General features: G+C 38.5%; 1 protein-coding gene across 1 annotated transcript; it reads right to left on the bottom strand.

The window, feature by feature from the left end:
• Positions 1-9,273: 9,273 nt before the first annotated feature.
• LOC118480428 (ruvB-like protein 1) lies at positions 9,274-14,518 on the bottom strand. Its single transcript, XM_035975264.1, has 12 exons — positions 14,179-14,518; positions 13,360-13,548; positions 12,391-12,522; positions 12,156-12,305; positions 11,921-12,076; positions 11,443-11,577; positions 11,297-11,362; positions 10,793-10,899; positions 10,112-10,211; positions 9,797-9,888; positions 9,630-9,699; positions 9,274-9,558 (listed from the first exon to the last, which is right to left on the bottom strand). Exons 1-12 carry the CDS (start codon positions 14,257-14,259, stop codon positions 9,469-9,471), a joined length of 1,368 nt encoding a protein of 455 aa, XP_035831157.1. The 5' UTR covers positions 14,260-14,518; the 3' UTR covers positions 9,274-9,468.
• Positions 14,519-20,152: the final 5,634 nt, after the last annotated feature.

The raw sequence follows: 20,152 nt of genomic DNA, 5'->3' as shown, positions 1-20,152 counted from the left end.
GAGCCCAGTAAAAGCTATCGGTGATTTAATCAAACTAAGGAATAATACTTGCAAAGGTAAATACTTTAACTTATTTCCCCTATACGGGCTTGGGTTACGGTATGTTAATACCGCTTGATTGAGCATTATATTTTTCCATCGCTTAGGTGGTTAATTAAATAATATGATCGGCTCATTTAAACAGTTTTGTTTCTTAAAAGCCTTTGGGGGGTTTAATGACCGTTGTCCCGGATATCCTTGGCATCATTTTACGAAATGGCCACGACCATCGACATCCCGGTGTAGGCGTACACCCGGTATATATTGTCGACATTAAATTAAGAGACGTAGCCGTTGGTTTTTATACTTCGGTTTTACGCAATGTGGTGTGTCTATAAATCTTTAACCCGGCACGACCCGGGCTACTGAACGCATAAAAGAACATGTAAAACGTTCACAAGATTTTAATAATTTTCCCAAGTTATAAAAGAGTTTGTGCCTTGTGCATTCAAATCAATTTTAATAAACATTTTCAAATGTGTCAGTTGAATGTATTTACCAGTGTAAACTGACGTATTTTCCCCAAAAAGATTAAGTGCAGGTACTATACGAAATTGGCTGGTATTAGCTTCCTAAGCATCACGAATAGTCTCGCAAACTCGATGCCGTATCTGAATGAACAATATTTTATTATTTTGATCCGCTGTGGATACATTCGACTTCTGTAATACATTTGATATTACAACCAGAGGTTGAAGTATATATTTATCTTTAAGCTTCCGCTGTGCATTTATATAATTGTGTGGTTTGACTATATTGTTGCCAACTACGTCACGGTAATCCCCCACCGGGCCCACCGGTGATACACGTGGAAATCGGGGTGTGACAATTGATTTGCTTGAATACCACACCAAACATAAAATAAACACGCACAAGTAACACATAAGGCACACACACACGTATAACAATACCGCTATTCGCATAATTCGAGTCTCTAGTTCGATGATTGTTAGATCGGTTTGATTACTGATTAGTTAACTTTATCGCATTGTTACTTCCTATCATTCACAGTCGTAGATCGGTTCGCGTTAAAACATAACATTCGATTACTTCGATTCTTGCTGATTACAACACTTACTCCACATAATACAACTAAAACATAAAATAGACTATCTACAGTCAAAGAAAGTCAAAGTTGACTTGGACTTTGACTTTGACTTTGACATTCGAAAACACGGGGTGTTACATCATGAGGCGATACTTAAGGATAGTACGGTACTCTACCGGCAACATATGCTGGCGTAACCCGTCTATAGGTATAGCAAGAAGAAAATTCTGGGCATGTGGTGCTCGTAGACACTCAAAAACGGTTTTTTGTCTAGCGATCAAGTCAAACTGTACTTCAATGTCATAGAAATTTTACTAAAAAGAGCACTCGCCAATACATGTTGGGCTTTAGGGGGCGGTGTTCTTATTAGTGAAATCGCTGAAGTCGAAGTTTGGAATCATATCATGAAGACAAACCAAAGCACAAATATAATCAGAATCCATACCACATATGCCACTATCTCTTAAGATGTGGTCTTGTAGCGCCCAAGACTGGGGCCCTCGAGGCCACAAAAGTATACGATGGAGCCTCTACAACCGAATACAACCCCAAACCCCCAAACCAAATACGTAAGGAAGCAAGTCGCCACTGGAAGTCTAAAAAAAAGGACCTCCACAAACCACCAATTCCTCAATCGCCTCACGCAAACCTTTGTCAAAGAACAACGCTGCATCTTCCATGTGTACAGCTTGACATGTCCTCAAGCCAAAAAAAAGTTTGGCAATGCCCATACAAGATTGAAGTAACAGTAGTTCACTCTGCGGGTCACCTAGTTTGGGTAGAAGACGCATCAAATCTACCGCATTAACAACTCTTTTCTTTGCCAACCCACTAATAAAGCTTGCGTCTCTACTAACCAACCCTCCCCCCCCCCCCACAAGAAGCTTCACCCCCACTAATGGCCTCCTGATGTCCGTAGGAAATAACCCTTCACGAAACTCGATACCATCACAAGAAGGCCAAAATAGCTCAGTTTTCTTAATATTTAGTTCAAGACCCAATGTTGGACCCGTCACCTTAATGATGTCCAACACTCTAGCCACCACTTTTGAATCTCCAATGACAGTCCCATCGTCAAATACCAAATATGAAAAAGAAGCTTGTATTTATCTATAATCTGATGCACAAAGAGGTGTAAAACAAGAACGAAAAGATGTGTTTCAACCATATATTTTTTGTTCTCACTAAGTAGATATGATTATCTTCTATACACTAACTATAAATGTTTAATGCTATACCTCCTATTGTTTCTTTAACTACACGTGCCCCTCAGCAAGAAATGTAATGTAGAAGTTTTACTTACAAAGATACTTAATTTGTTGTATTTTATAGTAAACAAATAAAGTAATATTTAGAGCTAAATGTCATTTTAGTTTCTATGGTTTGGGTTATTTTACCAGTTTAGTACAAAAGGTTTGAAACATTGTCATTTTAGTTCAAATAGTTTCAAGCGTTGCCATTTTAGTCCACTGGGTTAACTCCGTCCATTTTTTATGTTAGCTAGAAGGGTAATTCGATTATTTTATATGGTCGAATTGCCCTTTTAGTTAACATAATTACATTTAAAATGATCTAAATGTCCTTCTAGTTAACAAAATAAAGGGATGAAGTTAACCCAGTGGACTAAAATGGTAACGTTAATAACTATTTGGACTAAAATGACAACGTTTCAAACCTTTAGACTAAACTGACAAAATTACCCAAAATACAGGGACTAAAATGACATTTAACTCTAGTATTTATTACTTAAAACAATGTGAGAGACTGGTGTAGTTAGTCTATAGTACAAGGGGTTATATGTAATATCTATTCGTCGTTCACGCGCCTGAGGTGGGTGTAGTTTTTCTTGGCCTAACACGTTTGACATGAGGAGGCTTTTGTAAAATAAACGTGCAAGTGCAGTGTTCAACTGCTGATTAATTTTGTTTGAACAAATAATCAAATAAATTAATATCAGTCAATAATGGGTCGCGTATAGGATAATAAAAAATAACTATAATACATGATTCGTAAAGGGTGTCACTTTTGAATAAGAGATTTTAAAATATTGCTTCGTATATGAAAGTATCCTTTAAATAAAAACATATAAATAAACGGATATAATTAAAGTTTGCTTTTATTAACAGGAAGAGTTAATTAGTGTTTCCGTCTCCGTGCTTTGTCAAAAATCACTATTTCAGTTTACTAGTTTAAAAATTGCGATTTCAGTCCTAATGGTTTCACTTTCGTAACCATTTCAGTCTACCTCGTAACCATTTCAGTCCCTGTACTAACAGAATAAATGGATTGAAATGGTTACGAAAGTGAAACCACAAGGACTGAAATGGTTACGAAAGTGAAACCACAGGGACTGAAATCGCAATTTTTAAACCAATGGACTGAAATAGTGATTTTTGACAAACCACAGGGATGAAAACAGTAATTAACTCTAACAGGAAAAAGGAAAGATGTAAATCATCATATAACACCACACGGTGTGATAGGCGTGCAGGGGCGGACCTACCCATGATGATGGGTTGGCGGCCGCACCCCTTGAAAAAAAGTTTTTAGGCCACTCGGTGTGGGGCTCGGCTTGGCCCATCCTGGCCCGTCGCCAAGCCTCAACACCATTTCCAAGCTTGCGTCGTTGTCGTGAACGTCGGCCAAAAGACGTTGAAGCCGCTCCTCTCTCTTCTTCTTTATACACACACACACCTATACATACAACATACACATATACACTTTAGGCTCATCCCCCATTTTCTTAGGTCCATCCTCTTTACCCCATTCTCACACCCATCCTACGTGGCGCTGACGTGGAGGCCCATCTTCCAAGGATAAGACTCACCCATACCGAGTAGCCTTAGTGCTACTTTTCGTCGAAAATCCCAACCGCACCTCTTGGATTTTTCAACCGCCCTCCTTAGAAAAAAAATATTATGAATTGGTAAAAAAATTAACCACTGATTATTATGAATATATAAGTATATAACACAATTTGTATAATTATTCTTTAACCACTTTTTCACTTTACTTAACCCAATCTACAATTAAATCTTATTAACTCAACTACCCTAGCCCAAACCCAACCTAACCCAAAGATTTATCCTTTTTTTATTGATTGTTTTTTGTTGTCGTCGCGGCCCCCGACCCCACCCTGGGAGCGGGAGTCACGAGAGCGAACTTGTGGTATCGGTGTTTATTAAATTTTTGCAGCGGAATTAAATCATCAGGATCGTAGTTAGGAAATAAATTCAGAGTTTGCAAAACACTAAACTTTTTATATTAAACAAATAGGCTAAAAACCCATATTCCATTTATAATGTATTTATAGGGATAAATCCCAACTTACTGAAAATATAACTTCTTTTATTTAGGTAACTTATAGCCACTTTATTTAAGCCTTCAGTGCTCCATAGCTGGTTTCTAATAGCTCACATCAAGTTACCTGAAACGCGTTTTTAAAACATTTTATCAGCAAGAACTACTAGCGAGTTCATTCCATTTTATAAAAAGACACATTGTTATAACTTCACAGTATTAAGGGTAATTACAATGTTTTTATCTAACAAAACTCCAAGTATTTGTCACTCGATGGATCTGTGACTATGGCCATATCACACATTGGCTAACTCATTGTCCAATTGTGAAAATTATCAAATACTGTATACAAACCCCATAATACTCGCAGTAATTTTAGAATACAAAAACATAATCCCTGTATGTATAACATTTAGAGTTTCGTAAAACACTTTAATAAAATGAGGGAATGACTCACTTTGTAAACTTAGGTTTTTCTATAAGCTTCCTGGAAATATTTTCTGATGATTTTCTTGAGTTCCTATTAAAAATATACAATGCACGCGTGTTAGTATAATAACCCAATTTAACTTTATTGACACGTCACGAGACAGAACCCCAACTTAGTTTACAAAGCATAGCCTTTATCAGGCAAGCGCTTTGGCATTAGTTGTTGGGTTCAAGATCGATCGGACAGGGTATCGGATCAGTGATCTGGGGTTCAAACTAGGGGTGAGCAAAAGGAAAAACCCGACCCTACCCGACCATTACCCGACCCGACCCGAGAATCGATCAAACATAAAATATAGAACCGATTCACTACCCTAAATATAGGGTCGGTTCCGGTCCATGGTCCAAGTCGGGTTTCACCATGAAAAGAACCGAGAACCGACCCGACCCGATTTTTTATGAAAAAATGGAACCGATCTAAATACCTAGGTACTTGGGTTCGGGTCGGGTTAGGTATATTTTCGGTTCGGTTTTTGGTTATTTTCGGTCCGGACCTAAACTTGCACACCCCTAGTTCAAACACTTACAACGGGGCAGAGCTTTGTGATATTAGGGGGATATTTTCGTGCTTTATGTTTGAGAGAAAGAAAAGAATTGAATGACTGGAGACTGTGGCTGATCTGCTCTATTTATAGCTAATTTTTTAGTCCCTCGCACCCCGCGACAGCCTAAGGCTGTGCCCGTCGCAGGCCGCCACCCTCTCTAGCTAGGGTTTAGCCTTGACTGGTCGCGAGTATAGGTCCGCCACGTGTACGGCACGTGTCACAAGAAGTGTCCGACAAGTTATAGCCCTTCGCACCCCGCGAAGGGGTTCTCTTGAGGCTGTCGCAGGCCGCGACAGGCTTACAAATCTTATTTTATTTATTTTTCAAACCAAATAATGTTACGCGAGTTCGGTTTTTCGATTACGGGGTGTTTTAGGGCATTTTTGAGGGTTGTTATAGTTGTTTTATGTGGTGATTAGGAGAAAATATAGATGTATAAGTGTTTGATCTTTTTATGTTTTTTAATGTTTTTTAGTTGTTCTAGACTTGTATTTAATGATTTTATTGTTTTATTTTAAGCTTTGTTTGTTTAAATGATTACTAATTGACATTTAAAACTAGCGCTTGGATGTTTGAAAATTAAACTTGAAAATTAGGGACTATGGTATTGGTTGAACATGATTGTTTATTTTGTTTAAGTGTTTAATGTTGTTTTATGAACTTGCGGAGCAAATTTATATGTGATAAGAACCATGCGTAGAAGAGGAAAAGGGTTGGACCACTTTTTTGTCGGATTCTTCTAGTTAAAGACCAAGTTATGTCTTAGATAAGTTTTTTTTTTGTTGTTTTATTTAATGATTAGGAGAAATAGAAGTAGGTAGCATTTGAACTTTGATGGTTTTTTGTTGTTAATTTACTTACTTATGACGGTTTTTTATATTGTTTACTGTTTTACTTGAAACTTTTTTTGTTAATGTGATAGGAAGTTAGAACATAGGGTTTGATTGTTTGAAAATTGAAATTGATCCAACCCGACCCGATCTGATCCGGCACGCAAAACTTTGTTTGTTTATGTTTACTGGTTTTACATGACCCGACCCGATCCGACCCGCTATGAACCAAATTTTTTTAAATAGCCAGGGGCCTAAAATCTTAAAAATTTTTTCGCACCCCAGGAAAAAAATTCTTGGGTCCGCCACTGGGAGGCCTTCATCATGCTGGCATACCACCCCGTGTCATGGCGTGGTGGTGGCGTGGTGATGGGGGCAACAAATTTCTCACCGGCGTGGAGGGCTTGGGCTGGCAACGTTGTGGCTTGTTGTGGGTGGATGGATTTGAGATGTTTGGTGATTAGTTGTTTGTTTGTTTTTCTTAACAAAAAAAGATGGGTCCCAAAAAACGCCCCCCTCCCATCCCGTGCTTTTTTTTACCACGCCCCCTTGCTGACGTGGCTGTCACGTGGCGCTTCATGCCTCTCCACACCGTTAGGGGCGCACCTTTTAAGAGGCAAGGGGGTGCACCCGCCCCCGCCAATGTTTCGGTAATTCGGTTAGTAGTGTAATTTTTCCGATTTTTCGTCCGTAATTTTCAAATTATATAGGTCCCCCCCCCCCACCAATTATTTTGCCTAAAAATCCACTGCCCCTACCAAGTTTATTGTCCAAAAAATTTATACATATTTTCGTATGGAGTTAAAAAAACATGAAGAACGAGACTACTAGTAATTTTTTATAATTGTTTTTAAACTTGAAGTAGGTTTAAACAAAGTTTGAAACTGGTTTTTATATAAATGAAAGAGTAAAATGCAAGGATAGTCCCTGTGGTTTTGTAAAATAACACCTATAGTCCCCAAATTTTGGAAATTACACTGGTGCTCCCTGTGGTTTGACAGTTTGTTACTCGGATAGTCCCTAGAGTGGATGTCCGTTAGTTTTCTCCGTTAAATCTATGTAAAATGACAAGAATGCCTTAATATAAAAAATAAAGAAAACTAATTAAAAAGTGGGACCCACCACTCACTTTACCTTCCCCAGTCAGTTAGACCAAACCCTAATTCCAACTTCATCATCTTCAAAGATCACCCACAACCATCAACATCCTTCAACTCTACCACCTGATATCTTCAATCTGATTCCACCATCAAAGATCCTTAACGCCCAATTGAAAAACCCTAACTCCTGAGTCTCTTGATACCTTCAATCCGATTCCACCATTTGTCACCAACATTGTTTGTAACTAGACCTACTGCAACCACCCTCTACCCCGACTCCCACCTGATCCTTTCGAAAATCAAACCGACCTCCGCCTGCAACTAGCCACTCGACACCACCACTCAACCCACCCACTTCAGCCGGCAAACGCAACACCTTTGTCGCGACATACAGGAAACTGAGTTGCTGCTGAGAGGATTATGGTTTTATTTCCGTTGTGAAATAGTAAGAATGATGGTGGTTCTAGGTTCAATAAGCTATTGTATATGGTGGTCGGTTGTTGTTTGAGCTCCGTTGAGGTGGTTGTTGTTTAAGCACCGATGAGGATTATTGTGTAATGTACGGTGGTGGCTGGGGGGGGGGGGGGCTTGGTGATGGCGGTGGTGATGATGGAGAAGAAAGGGTGAGTTTGAAGATGATGTTTTGGTGGGTCCCACAATTATTTATTAATGGATTTTTTTAATGTTTTAAACTTTGTTTTAATAAGTAAGGGGTAATTTTGTCATTTTACATAGATTTCACGGAGAAAACTAACGGACATCCACTCCGGGGACTATCCGAGTAACAAATTGACAAACCACAAGGAGCACTAGTGTAATTTCCAAAAGTTGGGGACTATAGGTGTTATTCTTCAAAACCACAGGGACTATCCGTGCATTTTACTCTAAATGAAACTTGAGGTTCATTTTTGTTTTAAACAAAAAAAAAAAGAATAATACGTGAGGATAGAGGCGCCCCATTTGTGTTGTTCGACTTCTACAGAAGAAATAAAAAGTTGTGTTCTCAAGGTTGTTCTTGAAGCCTTCAAATCTTTAATCCTTTATACATATTTTCGCATCATTATAAGTATTTTGGTCTTTGAATCAATGAATATTATTTAGTTTTATTTGGAGTTATATTGTTTGACCCGACCCGAATCAAATAGACAACCAGAATATATAACCCGAAACATAGCGATAACAATTTTTTTTGGGTCCCATTACTTTCCGCACTCGCGTAACTTTTGATCAAACTCCGCCACTGCACAACGTGTAGTCTAAACTCTAGAAAAACTGAGGTAGCTTAAAATCAGGATAAATTTATTTGTGATAAATTACTTGCTGGGATTCAAAAGAAGACAATCGAATGAAAATTTCCAAATTGGACATGTGGAAAATTTAAGCTGGAATGTAAATTAATAGAAAAAAAGTAATTACTCATCTAAAATTTACAAGAAAAAAAGGAGAAAAAATAAATAAAAAAATGATTTAGCTTAAAATAAAGATAATTTTATTTGTGTGGAAAAACTTAATGGGATTCAAAAGAAGACAGTCAAATGAAAATTTAAGTCTCCAATTTGAATACTTTTTGAATGGGTCCAAATTGGATGTATAGAGAATTTAAGGTGAAGTGAGTGTTAGATAAAGATGTGAAGTTATAGTTATAATATAAATAATATATGTACTTGACTTAATTGTATAGTGACGATTCAAGAGTGGCTCAACGGTGAAGGAAAAATGTGTGCGCAAAGCGCTTACACCTTCCGACACCTCACTAGTCAGGAATTGGGGCTATCACTTGACGAGTCACAGGTAGACTTAACAAATGAACCTAGATCAAACGCGAGACGATAGATTGGTCATTGTCGATTCAAGGATGTCACGTAGGAGCATATATAGAATCGGTCTTGACACTTTGCATTTTTGTCTCGCAACACCATAAGTCATCAGGTGACGACGCAACATGTCATTAAAAAAATAGTGTCTGAATCCCTTGTACAGAGGGATGGATAGAACTCATATTCACCAAAACCGAACCTACAACTTCTAGACATCTAAGACAAATCCACGAGGTATACTGTCAAACCATTTAAGAAATATACCAGAAATTGTACCCAATTTCAAGTTTCAACGATTCATCATGAGATGTATCTATCTTGTTGCTCTTGTAAAAGTTTAGCAGATGACTTTGCATTCAGGTAAAGACTGCTCACTTCCTCCAGGTCCGCCTGTATACACGTAGTTGCACAAAATGAACACGCGTTTATTATATTATATGCAGAAATACAAGAATTAGTACCTTGCAAATACCCTCACGGCCATTCATTTTTGCCACAACACTCCCAGGCGATAGTAATTGTACTGCATGCCTGCGGAAACCAAGCTTCTTTTAGTAAAATTTGGGAATTTTATGGATCTAACAATAAACAAAGAATCCATATTCCATAACACGAGAAAAAGTCAAACCTCAAGGACGCTTGTTGACCGATCTCACCAAGGTAAGCCAAACTTTCTTCATCTATAGATATTTCCTCCACTTGTGCTCTGATAGCCAATATCTGACCATGACATCAAGCAATAAAATTATCTTTCTTTATTAGAAATGGTACGATAAACATGGGCGGACCTAGCCTTTGGCCAGAGTGGGTGGCCGCACCCCTTGAAAATATGGTTGAACACCTCATCCGCACCCCCAGTAAATAATTTCTGAGTCCGCCACTGACGATAAATATAAGTAAATAAATAACGTAATACTGATTAGTTTGAAATATTTCTTTGTACCTGAATCATCTCAGCAGGACCGTATGTTTCTGTTCGTATAATCACTAGCCGGTCTAAAAGATCCACAGGTATGCCATGAGGACTTGACATATCCGTTCCTCTGCAAATCAAGTTTCGTGTCACTAAAGATCATAGTTGTTAATGGCGAATAGCGACAAATAGAGATAAGGTACCCATATGCTACATAGCAAATAGCGATAAATAGCGGACGATATTTTTATAAACAGCGACACATTCGAAAAAAAAATTAATTTATATGTATATTATATCAACATACCCTGGTTTATTCGCTACAATACATGTATATTAACAAAAACCTAAAATCCAGCCATTTTTAATCGCTATTTATATTTTAAAAAAAAACTGAAATCCCGCTATTTATCGCTACATTCCGTGTAGCGACCTTTGACCTAAATACACTACGCTATTCACTATAGCAACCATAGAGACCGCTATTGACACCTATGGTAAAATAAAAAAAAAGTATCAAATTTTTTAATGTTTGAAACATAAAATCTTCAAAGAGAACCTCAGTACTGAAAATAAATCATCTGTCTCATGATAACTTCAATGTTTGACCAGATGGGGGTGTTTAACTATTTCTCTACAAGTCAAATACCATAAATATCTATCATTAATTAAAAAAAATTAGAACTTTTCAAAATTAGAAAACATTATTACCTCACGGTACATATCCCTCTATTGGTGGCAAAGATTACAATTGGAGATAATGAGCTTTCTAAAGCACGGTTTAGGTACGAAAAACACTCCATATCCAGCATATGTACCTGCAAAACAAGTTAGATTAGGGGCTGTTTGTTTACCTCTTAATGAGGCTCTTAATGGTTTAGACCTCTTACTAGTTCAGCACTTAATGGTTCAAACTGTTTGTTTCGCGAGCAGATGTCTGAATGGTTCAGACATTTGCCTCTGAATGGTTAAGCATTATACTGAGTCTGAATGGTTAAGACCTCTAATCTGAATTTGTCAGACATTTGCCTCTGAATGGTTAAGCATTATACTGGCTCTTAATGGTTCAAACCTCTTACTGGTTCAGCACTTAATGGTTCAGACCTCTTACTGGTTCAGCATTTAACCATTCAGAAGTTGCCAAACAGCCCCTTAGTAAAATAACTAATTAATTATAATAACCCATGTTAAAAAAAAAGATATAAGAAGGAATACCTCGTCGATAAATAAGACACCGGGGACAAGCTCTGCCACCCCTTCATCAACATAACGATTAACAACCTGCAATTAGCACTCATCTCATAACTTTCAAACAAGAAATTAAAAGGCCAAGTTTAAAAACAAGTAGGATTATTAATCACCTTATTGATTTCTTGTCTCAGTTTGTCGGTAATTTCGGTTTTTCTAGGCTTCATCATTTGACCCATTAGTGACAGTATATCTTGCCCACCTTGAGGCCGTGCATTTGCTGCATCAAGATCATGAAGTGTAACATCCTGACAACAATCACCCATCAATAAAAACATTTTGAATTAACTTTCGTTTTGCTCCCTGTGGTTTGGTCATTTTAACGGTTTTGCTCCAATAGTTTAAAAATAGCCATTTTCCCCCTTGATCTTTCGAGTTTGTCGCCAGTTTGCTCCCTAATCTTTCGAGTTTGTCGCCAGTTTCCTCCCCGATGGAGTTAGAGGCAGGGAGCAAAATGACGATAAGTTAGAAAAATCAGGGAGGAAAATGGCTATTTTTAAACTATTGGGGCAAAACCGTTAAAATCACCAAATCACAGGGAGCAAAATGAAAGTTTATATAAAACCTTTAAAAAGATTTTGAAAAACGAACCTGAACTATCTCCTTCTTCTTGTGAACCTCTCCTTTAGGAAGTGGAACATACTCTTCAGCCTCGAGATCAAACTCGGTTGCAAATGCATCACTCCTACCTACTCTTTTAACAGCACCACTATTTGCTTCTATATATATAACATCGCCAACAGCTACCTGCCGACACAATTACAAGCATTAAAATGAAGATTATGTTTGAACGAATGAAATCCAACGTAGGTAAAAAGTTGCATACCTTCTCCTTAACCAAAGCATCGTATATAGTTGGATCCAGCTTCAACTGCTTTGTTCCTTTAACAGTTTTTAATCCAATAATAACATGACTTATAGCTTTACCATATCCACCCGTCACACTTTCAGTTTCCTCCGGAGATAGTTCAGTCACCTAAAACCATTTGTACCAAAAATTTTCAAATTACGTCTAAACATAAATCAAATTTACTAAAAAAAGGTTGAATATTAATTCTTACTTCTCCTTCATAAACCTCCTTATTTTCCTTGATACGTAAGCCAATGGCCCTCCTGAAATTCTCCATCAAAACCTCGGTTTTCTTTACTTCCGATGAGTAGACTTCTGATCCAACCATGGGACAAAACGGGACCTGCATATAATTATTTATAACAATTATACTTTATCCCTCACATATATAGAGTAAAGTTCCCGTACAAATAACTTTAACGTACTAAACGTACGAATAGCATGAAAAGGACAAAAAAACACGGTGGCATTTTTGTAATTATCTGCTTGTAGGATAATTATCAAAATTACTCTACAAATGATACTGTAGAGTAATTTTGATCTTGTAGAGTAATTTTGTAAAATATTCTTGTAGAGTAATTTTGATCAAAAACTATACCTCACCAACCCCCCCCCCCCACACACACACACACATATACACACACCCAAACTAAATGCTAAAAACTAAACCATAAAGCTAAACCCCATACCTAAAATGCTAAAAAAGTTTTACGAAATTACTCTACAAGATCAAAATTACTCTACAGGGTCATTTTACAAAATTACTCTACAAGATCAAAATTACTCTACAGGATCATTTAGAGTAATTTTGAATTGTATGTTGTTTGATAAACTTGCAGAGTAATTTTGATTCACTTGTAAAGTAATTTTGATGCAGAGTAATTTTGATACACTTGTAGAGTTATTTTGATAATTACCCTACAAGATCAAAATTACTCTACAAGAACATTTTACAAAATTACTCTACAAACATCAAAATTACTCTACAGGATCATTTGTAGAGTAATTTTGATAATTACTAATAATTACAAAAATGCCACCGCGTTTTTTCAGCAAAACCTTCAGTTTGTACGTTTTGTACGTTAAATTTATTTGTATTTGATCTCTTGTCCACATATATAATGATTGTGATTTTGGATAATAGGTGAATAGGGTGTGTATGTTGTATAATATGACATACCTTGGTGCCAAGTTCTTGAGAGATACCAAGGGCAAGGGCGGTTTTACCCGTACCCGGAGGTCCAGCAAGTAGAAGTGCCCTTCCAGCCATCTTTTTCTGGCGGATCATATCGACTACAAGACCACCAGCCTCTCTTGCCGCCACCTGTCCCACAAATCCAGCAGCTAGCGGTATTGCTTTTCCAGTAGCCTACACAAAATTATAGGTACCCGTATCATTATATGTCCAGCATGAAGTAAAGGCTGACATTATTGGAACACCAGTTACCCACTATCCAGACACCACTGACGTGTCATACACTCATACAGGCCATATCATGTCATACGGGTCATATAGGTTGTATGCAGGTCCGTATGAGGTAAAGTTCGCCAAATTTATATGGCTAGTATGAAGTGTTTTATTGTCACATTAATTACTGATGTTTATACTTTATAATGCCCGTATGACCGTTTTCGCCCTGTCATACAACGTCGCCTAGTTTCTGTATTGCATCACTTGGTGCGCTGACACACTATCCAGACACCACTGACGTGTCATACACTCATATGGGCCGTATCATGTCATACGGGTGGTACGACAAAATGGTCATATGCGTCGTAAGAGGCCCGTATGAGGTGATAAGTAAATTCAAATCCATAACATTATAAAGATAAACAAAATGATGTGGAAAAACAAAGAGAAGGCAATTCAACAAATATGCAAGTTGGTCAATAATTGTAAGCTTACAGAAAGAAAGAAGAAGCAGGAGCATAACAAATGATAAACCCTAAATAATGGAATGAAAAAATAGGGGTAAAAAAGGGGTGGAGTGAAGAAAACCTCAAGACCAAGGCCTTTGATGTGAGTGTGAGTAGCAATCCTCTGTTTTTTAGTAGTCGATTGAACTTCTTCTATCTTCATCTTCTTCGTAATATCTTTGATGTTGAAAATGTAGGTTTTTTTTCAGTGGAGAAGTAGAAAATTGCAGGCGACGGAGTTCGGGACGAATACCGGGTCACGATTAGGGTTTGCCTGAAAACAATTATGATCCGGCTGCTAACTAGCTGTCTAAAAAACTTCGAGCTTCTTTGGATTTAATTCGAAAAAAGCTGATAATAGCCTAGCTTTGTAACGACCTGAATTGGCTTGGTTTGGCTTGCTCATTACATCAGATCGGTTTGGCTCGAAGTGTTTTACCTTTAATATATGTATTTTTATATACCTATAATATAAATATACTATCAAAAAATTGGTTATTATTTGTGGGTATTTAGGTGTATCGTTGGATGTTTATGGCATATTTAGGAGTTGATTGGGATGTTGATGTACTTATATTGTATTTCATTGAAATTTGAAACTTACCGTGTATTTAGTTGAATTTGATTTTGGCTTGATGAATTAATCACCCATGTGGCACTACTATCCCGAGTGCACTCCTTTTCCCCTTATGTATGATTTATATATACATGTATGAGTACGGCTGTAAACGAGTCGAGCCAGGGTGGGGTCGAGCTCAAGCTCGAAATTAATTCAGGCGGTTAAACTTGGCCTGAGCTTTACGTCGGAGTTAAACGAGCCTAAGAACGAGCCAACGAGCCGAGCCATGGGCCGAGCCGAGCTTAGCTCGAGCTTGGCTTGGTTACAAAATGAGCCAACTTGGTTCACGTCATCTCAAATTGAGTTTTTTAGCTAGTTTTTCTCGAGCTTCTTTCGAGCGAGCCACGAGCGAGCTACGAGCCGAGCTACGAGTCGCGAGCTTTATGAACAGCCCTAGTATGAGTGATGTTTAAAACGTAACAAATTTTAAGGAGGAAATTGTAAAGTCATATAAACATGAGTACATAGTATTATCAAAAAAATTGGTTATTATTTGTGGGCATTTAGGTGTATCGTTGGATGTTTATTGCTTTAGGAGGTGATTAGGATGTTGATATGCTTATATTGTATTTCATTAAAATTTGAAACTTACTTTGTATTTGGTTGAACTCGCTTTTGGCTTGATGAATTTATCACCCATGTCGCACTACTATCCTGAGTGCACTACCTTTCCCCTTACAGAGATGTATGAATGATTTATATATACATGTATGAGTGACGTTTAAAACATAATAAATTTTAAATAGGGAATTGTAAAATCATATAAACACGTGTACATAATGTTTAGATGATAAGGGGAAGGTTCATTAGGGAACACTAAAAAAGTGGGGAACAGCGGGGAACCGACTCAAACGAACTCCGATTGGACTCATTCCAGCGGCGTTGGAACCGGCTCGTCGAACCCTAACTAAGATCTCTTAACCCTAAACCCTAAATCCTAACTCCTAAACTCTAAACCCTAAAGCTAAAAAATAAGGCTAAAACCTAAGCTAAACCATAAAATCTAAACTATAAACCGTAAAAGCTAAACCCTAAAGGCTAAACCTAAAGCTAAACCCTAAACCTTAAAGCTAAACCCTAAAGCTAAACCCTAAACCTAAACCCTAATGCTAAACCCTAAAAGCCAAACCCTAATATATTTAGGGTTTAGGGTTTATGATTTAGGATTAAGAGATCCTAGTTAGGGTTCGATGAGCCGGTTCCAACGCCGCTGGAATGAGTCCAATCGGAGTTCGTTTGAGTCGGTTCCCCACTGTTCCCCACTTTTTTAGTGTTCCCCAATGAACCTCACACTAGATGATAATATATAAAAAGGTTAAGTAACTATGTTTTTTTAAAGTATAATTCATTAGAAGCTACCAACCCCCGAAACGGGGCGGCAACACAAAACACTACATAATTACAAAATTACACCACTAGGTCCACGACACGGACCTCACTTTCATTCTACTACTAAACCAAAGAAACCCAACCGACTTAATTTCGCTGATAATGTCTTCCACCCGCACTTGATTGCTTGAGAATTTAACACCATTCCTAGCACGCCAAATACTACAACAACCAATTATGAAAGTAAAATAACTCTTTAGCTAGTCCTTTAAGCCCAACATGTTCATGGAGCTCCAAAATCTCTCTGAAAGTGTGAGCCGCAAAGGGAGCCACTCCACACCAACTCGAAATGTGATACCAAACTCTACTCGCCACCGTACACGATGTAAAAAGATGATTACTCGCCCCGTCGCTCGAATCGCATAATGGGCATGACATGTCGTCAATCTCGATATTCTATTTCTGAGCGTCGTTCCTGTAGGGATTTTCCCCATTTTAGCACTCTGTGCGAAGACATTGCATTTCATAGGAACCAATTTGCACCACTTCATCACGTAGTTTCCACTGTGGTCCACACCTTTGTTTAAGGATGTTCTTATAGCTCCGACCGAATATTCTTTTGAACATGCTCCAGTCCATGCCCATTTATCTTCCTGATCTTCCAACTTGACTGCCCCCACATCTCTCATAAGCCAATTAAGTTCTGATATCTCTAGAAAGCTTCCTGGCCCGACCCTCCAATTCCAGTTTGTCCTGATCGATCTATCTCCAAAGTTGAATAACCTGCTATTAACACTACACTTTTTGTTAGCCTTTAAATTGAAAATATTTGGGTAAATGTCCTTTCGAGTTTCATTAAAAAGCCAAGAATCCAACCAAAAAAAGGTATCCCTGTCATTACCGACCACACTTTTGAAAAAATTACGCAACAAGGTACTGTCAATGATCATTCTGGCAAAGGTTTTCACAAAGTTACCCCAAACTCCGCTTAAGCTTCTTTTTACCGGAAGAAAATCCCAATTATTCCAATTCTCGTGGAGCGACTCTACCACCTTCTTCCATAACTGTTTTTTTCTAATTTGTATCGCCATCCCCATTTGGAAAGGAGAGCGATGTTGATGTTTTTTAATTTGCTCAGACCAAGACCCCTTTCCTCTTTCGGGATAGACACACAATCCCACGCTACCCAATGCATCTTCTTGTTATCAGCCGAACAACCCCACAGAAATTTACAAATGATCTAACTCCAAGTCTTTGATCACTTTGGTCGGGGCCTTATAAAAGGGAAAAGAAATAGCTAGGAAGACTTTCAAGAACGAACTTAATCAACGTGATGTGTCCTCCAATCGACACAAGATTAGCTTTCTACAAGGAGAGTATAGCTTCGAGGATATCATACAATGGTTTCCAATTAGTAATCTATAAGGACTTTCAAAATTGTCCAAAAATAACCCATAAGTGAAAACCTGAACCCTGAAACCATACTATGCATGAAAAATCAATAAAATGTGAAACATGGGTTTCAGGCGGGCCGCGTAAGGGTTAGCTTAACCTTACGCGGGCCGCGTCAAGGTGTGGTTGAACGGATAAGCGTTCCCGGGCCACGTGGCATACACATGGCGACCCTACTCGTGACCAATCAGACCTACGCGTAGACTAGGCGGCCACGCGGGCTGCGTAAAGTTTGGCCGATGGTTCACGCGGGCCGCGACAGAACCAATTTTCAGCTATAAATAGCTTGGCTCCTGAGTAGTTCGATGGTGTCAAAAACTGATGTGTACAAAATGCAACATATAAATTACATCAATTGTGGCATAAAACTAACCCCTTTTTAGTACTAATGTTGGAAAAAGTGTGCTTTTGTCTTCCTTTGTATTTTCAGGATTAAATGAGCTCAAATGAACAAAAGAAGCAAAAAAGGCAACTAAATCTAACACAAATAAAAGAAAAGGAACAAACGTGGCATGCCCGACCTCCTGACAGCATCTTCCCAAGCAAAACAAGAAGACAGAAGACTGAACACGCCCCGTGCTCAGTGAGCATGGGGGCGTGCCCAAGTGTCAGCAGAAAAGACAAAGTTGTAGAAGCTTCCATCGCCCACCACGGGGCCGTGCTCAGCGGACACGGGGCCATGGTCAACTATAAGATTCGCGGAATCCAGGCAAATCTTGATAGTACAAATATGCTTCTGCACACGGGGTCGTGCTCAGCGGACACGGGGGCGTGGTCAACTAATGCAGACAAACTGCATTTAATGAAGAAAGAGAGGAGGATGGACACGGGGCCATGCCCAATGGACACAGGGCCGTGCCCGAGCTTCTGTTCAGCCTATAAATAGGAGTGCTTGGAGCTCTTGCAACTCATCCCTTGGCACACCACCTCTCTCACACTTCACCCACCACCCACCACCATCACAACACCATCATTCACCACCATCATCCATTGTCCATCATAGAGTGTGTGAGTCGTCTCGGGATCCAAGATTGATCGTAAGAGTTCTTGACAATCAAAGGCCATGTTTGCCTAAGTCTCTTACATCACTTGGTGAAGACAAGTGTTTAGTGTAATACTTTTTATTTTTAATCTTCTGCACTTTTTAATTGGTTTTGTATTAATGACTTTAATTACTAGTTTCTTATGTTAAAGGTGATTCTTCCTTATCGTTTGTCCGTGATGTCTTGACATTCTTTTACTATCTATATAAAATAAAATATTTTCACCATTCATATCTCCACTGTCTATATGGAGGTATGTTGGCTACCTGGTCGAGGGTTAAGGGAACGGTTTGGTAAGAGTCTTGCCATTGTTCAGTGTATAGATCCTGCAAAGGACATGGGTCAAATTTAGTAGGACCTCTTTCAATGCCCAACGGTATTGGATGGCGGGGGTCCAAACTCTTTGACCCCCTCATAAGTTAAACTACTATTAAAACTTTAACCCGGCTACTTAGGACTGTATCTTTGCTGACTCAGACTACTTAGCCGAGGGTAACGTCGCCTTCAAAAGAGGGGCCTACCACATTATGCATTAATAACTTAATTAATTATCTTTCAATAACCCGACCCTTTAGGATTGTATCCTTGCTGACTCAAACTACTGGGTTGAGGGTAACGTCGCCTTCAAAAGAGGGGCCTACTACAATAACTAAGATAATCTCTTAAACAAGTGCAAAAGTGCGAAAATAATCAAAGGTTACACTACACACGAGTCGGATCCAAGTGATTCATCTTGTCTATCTATTTTTACTTTTATTTTTATTTTCAGCATTTTAGTTAGTTTTATTTTTCTAGTTTAAAACCTTTTTTCTAACATTTTGATTTGATTAGACGTCGAGGATAAACCGATACTAAAAGCTCTTGTGTCCTTGGACGACCTCGGTATCTTACCAACACTATACTACGTCCACGATGGGTGTACTTGCCCACATGTGTGTTTAGTGTTAGCGAATATCGTGTTTATAAATTTAAAACTTGGCTAAAAAGTGTAAAAAGGGCTTAAAATATATACCTAAAAAATATAACACACTTCACGCACATCAAGTTTTTGGCGCCGCTGCCGGGGACACAAGGATTTTAAGAAAGTTAGGAATCGTCGGCCTAATCATTTTTTTATTTTATTTTTATTTTTTTAGGATTGTTTTAAATTTTTCAGCTTCTGCAGAACTCAGCACGGGTTGTGCCCGCTGAACACGCCCCGTGCCCAATCATTGGAACTGACAATCCTGTTTTAAGTCAGACAGTAAGCTGAACACGGGGCTGTGCCCACTCAACACGCCCCCGTGCCCAAGATTCAGTTACTGAAAACAGAACCGTGAGATCCCGATGGTTGGTAATTTCTGACACAAACATGAGTGATAATGATATTTTTTACTTTCGGCACTCTTATGGTACGTGGTGTCAAATATGTGGTGGCCGTCATAAAGAATTAGAATGCTATTTGTCACACCCCTAATTTCCACGTGTCACCGGTGGGCCCGGTGGGGGATTCCGTGACGTAGTTGATATCATCATATGTCAAACAACACAAATTATAATGCACAGCGGAAGCAATTGAAAATAGATTTATTTCAACTATTAATTGTAATATCAAGTATCACAACCAGTCAAAA

Source organism: Helianthus annuus, chromosome 7, assembly GCF_002127325.2.
Source record: "Helianthus annuus cultivar XRQ/B chromosome 7, HanXRQr2.0-SUNRISE, whole genome shotgun sequence".
Classification (NCBI taxonomy): Eukaryota; Viridiplantae; Streptophyta; class Magnoliopsida; order Asterales; family Asteraceae; genus Helianthus; species Helianthus annuus.
Note: the sequence above shows the minus strand (reverse complement) of the source record. Positions and strands in the feature narration are given on the sequence as shown.

Coding starts and splice junctions, on each gene's coding strand:
- LOC118480428 (XM_035975264.1), bottom strand. CDS start 14,259: ATGAAGATAGAAGAAGTTCAATCGACTACTAAAAAACAGAGGATTGCT. Junction 12,077..12,155: donor ATGCTTTGGTTAAGGAGAAG/GTATGCAACTTT, acceptor TTGTGTCGGCAG/GTAGCTGTTGGCGATGTTAT. Junction 10,900..11,296: donor GTGTCTTATTTATCGACGAG/GTATTCCTTCTT, acceptor CTTGTTTTGCAG/GTACATATGCTGGATATGGA.